Consider the following 5,646-nt stretch of genomic DNA (forward strand, 5'->3'; position numbering starts at 1 on the left):
ATTAATGGTAGATGGAAAAATAATTGGCAGTGCATTTTCGGTATTTTCGGTATTTTTGTATTTTACAGTGACGGTCCGAAGTTTTTGTTGTGTTTTTGCATTTGTTTTTGCAAAATCAACAAAAAGTGAATAAAACCCACACAATTTTGCTGAATTTTAAATATGTTATGTTCCCTGGAACAGGTTGAGGGCATGCTGAGTGTCCTCAAAACCTCGACAGACAAAACTGTTGTATATAAATGCCTGGTAAAACTTCGCACAGATGTGGTCAAAAACAAAGATGGAATTGTTTTATTCCGAACTGCAGGGGGTGTTCCAGTAATGGTTCGCCTGATTAGCAAATTGAATGAAAAGATAATGGAAGTTGTACTGAGCATATTGGGCAACTGTTGCACCGATGAACAGGCCTGCATAGAGGTGAGTGCGAAAATATCTAAAATGAATTATAAATTATAATTAAATTTATCTCTAACAGGCTGTGGACTGTAAGGTCATTAGCCCGTTGATAACAATATTGAAGACAATTCCCAATCCGCTGATACAATGCCGCGCCTGTCGCATGCTTGGCAATTTGGCCAAAAGTAAAAAGGCCTCGTCCTTTTTAAGTGTTCACTATAGCGCCATAGCGCCAGCAATTTGCCATATCATCGAGTCCACCAGCGCCGTTCAAACGAAAATAATGGCCTTTCGTGTCTGTCGACTCTTGCTGGTCAGCCCTCAGTTCTATAAACAGTTTTTAGCCTCCAATGGCTTCCTGCAGCTGATGCATATATTTGTGTCGGTCATGAAGAACAATGAGGCGCCCAAAGCCTCGGACCAGAATGCCGCCGATGTCTCAGCTTTAGTCGGCCTCAAGCGGAATCAGCACCGGGAAAAATATTTCGAGGAGGTGGCACGAAATCTGGAGGGTGTACGCAGCGACATCTTCGACTATCAAATGCTAAAGAACTCGACGCGGAACTGCGAGTACGTGTTGCCCAAGGAGAACGATGCCATCGAGCTGGCCTATGAGATCCTGAAGTGTCTCATGCTGCTCTCGGCTCAGCAAATAGGCATGAGAGCCTGGGAGGTGCGTATGGAGAGTTTGATATTATACTTATTTCCTACATTAATTCATTTCCATATATACTAGATACTTTCACGGAATACTTCGCTGGCACCCATTGTATATTTTGTGAAGGAAGATAGTGAACAACGCGCCTCGGCCCTTAAGATTCTATCGAATTTCTGCAAGGATCCCTATGCATTCTATATGCTTAGCACTGCCGACTCCATTGTGGCTGCCTGTGAGTTACTCATGGCTGTCAACATGACCAAGCCGCTGTCGGAGAGCGAGAGCCGACATTGCGTGAACATTATATCGACACTGTCAGTGGATGCCTGCAGCCGCTCCAAGATACGGCGCTGCGGTGCACTGCGCAAACTGGTGGCCATGATACGGGATTCACATTCACAGAGCGAGCGTTCATCTGTATGTTGTATAACCATTTACATATTCATATCCTTACTATCATATTTTCTTCCAGCTCTTTCAAATTCTAAACAACTTTCAATACGACAACCTGAGCATGGAAATGCTGCTCTATGAGGGTCTGGTGCCAATGCTGGTGCGTGAGCTGAATGATTATTTGACCAGTGATGAGGAGTATCACAAGCGACGACGTGAGGAGCGTATACAGGGTGGCAAAAAACGAAAGTTAACTGATCCCACAACACCAGAAACTCTCAGCAAGGTAAGTAGAAACATATATTTATAGATCATATATATAGCACTCAGCTTCTCTCGACTTCTATGCCAGTTCGCGAAATCCCAGGAGCCACTCAGCTCGGACTTTGACTCGCCCAGCAGTTCGCCACGCTCGTATCGCACCACCAGTCCGTGCAGCTCGCGCAGCATGTCGCCCGTTTGCTCCAATCTGTTTGCCAACGATGACGACGAGAACTATTCGCCCGCCTGCAGTGACGACGATGACGACGAGGACGATAGCAAGGCGAGCAGTGGCAATATGGACACACGCGAATCTCGCATAGCTACGAATCGTGCACAGCCGGCCAATGTCATGGACATACTTAAGCTCATTGATGAGGGCAGCGAAACAATTGACGACACCTTGTCCGACAAGGAGGACATGGACGAGCTTAGCTCCGATGTGCCGCCCAAGCTGGCGCAGCTGCGCAGTCAGGCAGGCGACACTATCGACATCATTGAGAACCTAATTTACCGCATTACGCTGATGATCAATAAGCGGCCGGAGCTGGGCAAGCCAGAGACACTGGACACCCTAATACGAGCCATCAATCTCTTTGGAGCCAACAATAATTTTGCCAATGCGTTGACCAATATATTGCTGTAAGTTTGAAGATGGCCTTAATGTTGAAATGATTTGGTGATGATTTGAATCTTTATGCAGCGAAAGCCAGTTCTTTGCCCAGATCATCAAGCATGGCGTTGTGCATCAGCTTTATCAACTGACCAAAGTGGAGGAGGTATTGCAAGTCCCTTAACGAATTGAGTTGTGCTTACGAGCAAACCCTTTCTAATCCCAACTTCCGGTCATCTCATTTGAATAATCTTGCAGATGCGCAAGGATGGCTTTGCTTTTCTGGAGACGCTCACGAATGTGGGTGAGTCCAACTACGGCAAGGAGGAGCTGGTGCGATTGCTGCGCTGCGAAACAGATTTGAATGCACAGCAACGAGCGGCCATCTCCGTGGCGTACATCATTAAAAGCCATCGGCTGCTCTATCAGTTCTTGTATGACGGCAATGCGCTGACTCTGCTCTTCGACTTGCTGCTGCGCAAGAAGAGCGACAATTTGTATGCGGATGAGGCGGCGGATGCTGTGACGGCCATGTCACGCTTTACGCTGGGCATTGTGCTGCCCAAGCCCGAGCAGGTGGACAGCAGCAGCAGCATCTGTTTAAGCCAGCTGAACGCAACAAACATGCCACTGCATGAGCATTGTGATATGCGGTTTCTACTGCCCAGCGAGAATGTAGAAGGCAAGGACGGGGAGGGCCGGGCGACGCTCAGCATTGGCTTCAACAAGCAGCTGCTCTGTGAGACCAGCGAGGTGTTCAACAAGATGCTCAATAGCGACTTCCGCGAGGGCCACGACGGCGAGATCCAGCTGCGCGACTATACGGCCAACGGGCTGAGGTATTTCCTCCACTTGATTGGCTGCCAGGAGAGGCATCTGGCCATGCCAGACTATGGCGCCCTGTTGCAGGCTTTCGAAATGTCGCGAGTGTACATAATACCGGAGCTGGAGGCGCTCCTGCACGAGCGGCTGATACAGTTCCTGGACTCACGCAATTGCCTGCGCTTGCTGGAGTGGGCCCTGAAGAACTACCATGCGGAGCTCACCGAGACAGCGATCAGCTATTATCTGTGCGCCGCGCTGCCGGCCCAGGATAAACTACAGCTGTTCCGAGCTGCCGAGGACTCGGTCTATGCCAGCGAATGGTTCCAGCTGCTCAACGATGCGGTCTACGAGAGATGTCGCAGCACCGGCTATTAGCTACTTAAGATTCATGCCCGACCTGCCAACTATTAATGTGATTGTCGTTGTCTGTCTATGTATTTGTATTGTTTAGGTGTGTGTCCATGTGTGGGAGATTGTGCCAATTGCAAACAGTTTATATTTCAAGACCCAGCCAACTTTATAAGAATGCGCTACAAAATTAATACTAGGAATAATAAAATATCTAAATCTAACTGCGCTGTGTGGACTCGAAGCTGGGCATGGCACAGAATCGGAGCACCAGCCAATCCGTCAAGGGAGCTGGCGTCAGCTTGAAGAGCCAACGGTAGACCTTATAGCGCCAGGGTTCGTGTATGTACAGCGTCTTCGGTTGAGCATTAGTTAGCGCATCCTTGAACTTTGCCAGCAGTGCCTCGTCCTGGAGCTGATTGGGTCGCTTGAATCCACTCAGCATGCTCAGGTACTCGTGGAACGCCTTGAAGTAGCTGCCATAGTAGGCCAGCTGCTCCGCGCTGAATGCCTCCAACTGCTGCTGGGCCTGCTGCTGCTGGCGTGCGGCGATGTTGCTCTCCAGCACAAAGGAGCCGGGCACAAAGTTGATCACCTCCATGCCATGCGGCTGCAGCTCGATGCGCAGTGCATCGTTCCACACCCGCAGCGCGGCCTTAGTGGCAGCATACGGCGCCAGAGCGGGCAGCGCCTGGAAGCCACAGTGGCTGGTCACGTTGATGATGCGCGCACGCTGCTGCCGCAGCAGCGGCAACAGTTGCCGGGTCAGACGCATGGTGCCCAGCAGATTGCAGTTGATCTGGTGCTCGATTTGCGCCGACAGCTGCCATTCGAATTCGCCGAAGCACATGACGCCCGCATTGTTGACCAGCGCCATCAGCTGGCAGTCCGTGCTGGCCAAGAGCTGCTCCAGCTTGGCATGTAGCTGCACTATAGACTCCGGCTCCAGCAGATCCAGCTGCCAGGTGTGCATGCGTCGTCGCTCATTCTCGCTGCTCATCCGCAGCAGCAGCTGGGCGCCCTGCGACTCCAGGTTGTGGCAGCAGGAGATGACTGTCATATGCAGCGCCCTATAGCAGTAGACAGCCAGGGAGTGGCTGCATCCAAATGTATATAGAAATAATGTATATATATCTCTATCATGCACGAGGTCAGCTTACCCCAAGCCCGAGTCGCAGCCCGTCACCAGCACCACTTGACGTGGCCCAACGCTCAGCTGGCGTCGACCCAAGCCCAGGCAGCGTTTCAGGGCGCTCAGCAGTTGATTGCGGCTGCCCATATCGGCGGTTCCAGATAAACTGACGAAAAAACTCCCAGCAAAATCAAATATGAGAGGAACGAACGAATAAAATGTAAACATGCAAAACGAACCCGAAATTTTAAATCATCTCATACATATATGCACTTCTATGTATGCGTCGGCATTATCTGTAGCTCAGCGATATATACTTGTATGTATGTATATAAATATATTTCTGTACACTTATACATAGATCCATTCGCTTGCGACTCGCACCTTTCGAGTCTTACCTGCGCATTAGGCTGTTGCCAAAAAACAAGAGAATAAAAAACCCTAGTCGTAGCACCTCAGCTGGTTTGCACACTTAAATATCTTCTTTCTAATTATATTATTTTGTATGGACATTTTTATATTGTTTCAGGCAGATTATACTTAATGCTAAATCATCTGAGATTATTTAGGTATTTTTTATTTTATTTCACTCCTTGTAATGAATAAAAAAATTAAAATAAATTTATTTATATCCAATATTTCAATATCCAGTTTAAGGCATATTTTCTATGGAAGTATAGCTGAATTTTAACGCCCACTCACAATCTTATGCCACATTTCATAGAGCAAAAGAGTTGGAGATCTTTGTCAGCTAATAAGCTAGAGTCGCGCTCGTATATCTGCTATTATATCTGAGCTATGCCAAAATACCTTACTTTTCTTATTCACTTTTTTGGTCCAGCCTAATTTACCTGACATATTTCAGTGTCCGCTGCGCCAGCGTTTTTGTAATCTTATGCGATTTCAATTGTTTCAGGCACATCCGTTCCGGCTGTCTGTCAGGTAGAATCCATACCTTGATCTTGAGCTCTCCCTCTCCCTCTCTCTCTCTCTCTCTCTTAGCTAAAGAAGACAAATTGC

The 5,646-nt window shown here is 48.2% G+C and overlaps 2 protein-coding genes across 2 annotated transcripts; one reads left to right on the forward strand and one right to left on the reverse strand.

Moving 5' to 3' along the window:
- The first annotated feature begins 47 nt into the window (after positions 1–47).
- Rnb (BTB/POZ domain-containing protein Rnb) lies at positions 48–3,718 on the forward strand. Its single transcript, XM_030387607.2, has 7 exons — positions 48–417; positions 476–1,069; positions 1,133–1,471; positions 1,527–1,733; positions 1,800–2,350; positions 2,412–2,487; positions 2,580–3,718. Exons 1-7 carry the CDS (start codon positions 163–165, stop codon positions 3,519–3,521), a joined length of 2,964 nt encoding a protein of 987 aa, XP_030243467.1. The 5' UTR covers positions 48–162; the 3' UTR covers positions 3,522–3,718.
- sro (SDR family oxidoreductase shroud) lies at positions 3,620–5,087 on the reverse strand. The gene is made up of 2 exons (XM_018111419.3): positions 4,655–5,087; positions 3,620–4,591 (listed from the first exon to the last, which is right to left on the reverse strand). Exons 1-2 carry the CDS (start codon positions 4,852–4,854, stop codon positions 3,715–3,717), a joined length of 1,077 nt encoding a protein of 358 aa, XP_017966908.2. The 5' UTR covers positions 4,855–5,087; the 3' UTR covers positions 3,620–3,714.
- Between the last annotated feature and the right edge of the window lie 559 nt (positions 5,088–5,646).

The sequence above is a fragment of the Drosophila navojoa genome, chromosome 2 (assembly GCF_054131105.1).
Source record: "Drosophila navojoa isolate 15081-1374.11 chromosome 2, UAZ_NAV_1.0, whole genome shotgun sequence".
Classification (NCBI taxonomy): domain Eukaryota; kingdom Metazoa; phylum Arthropoda; class Insecta; order Diptera; family Drosophilidae; genus Drosophila; species Drosophila navojoa.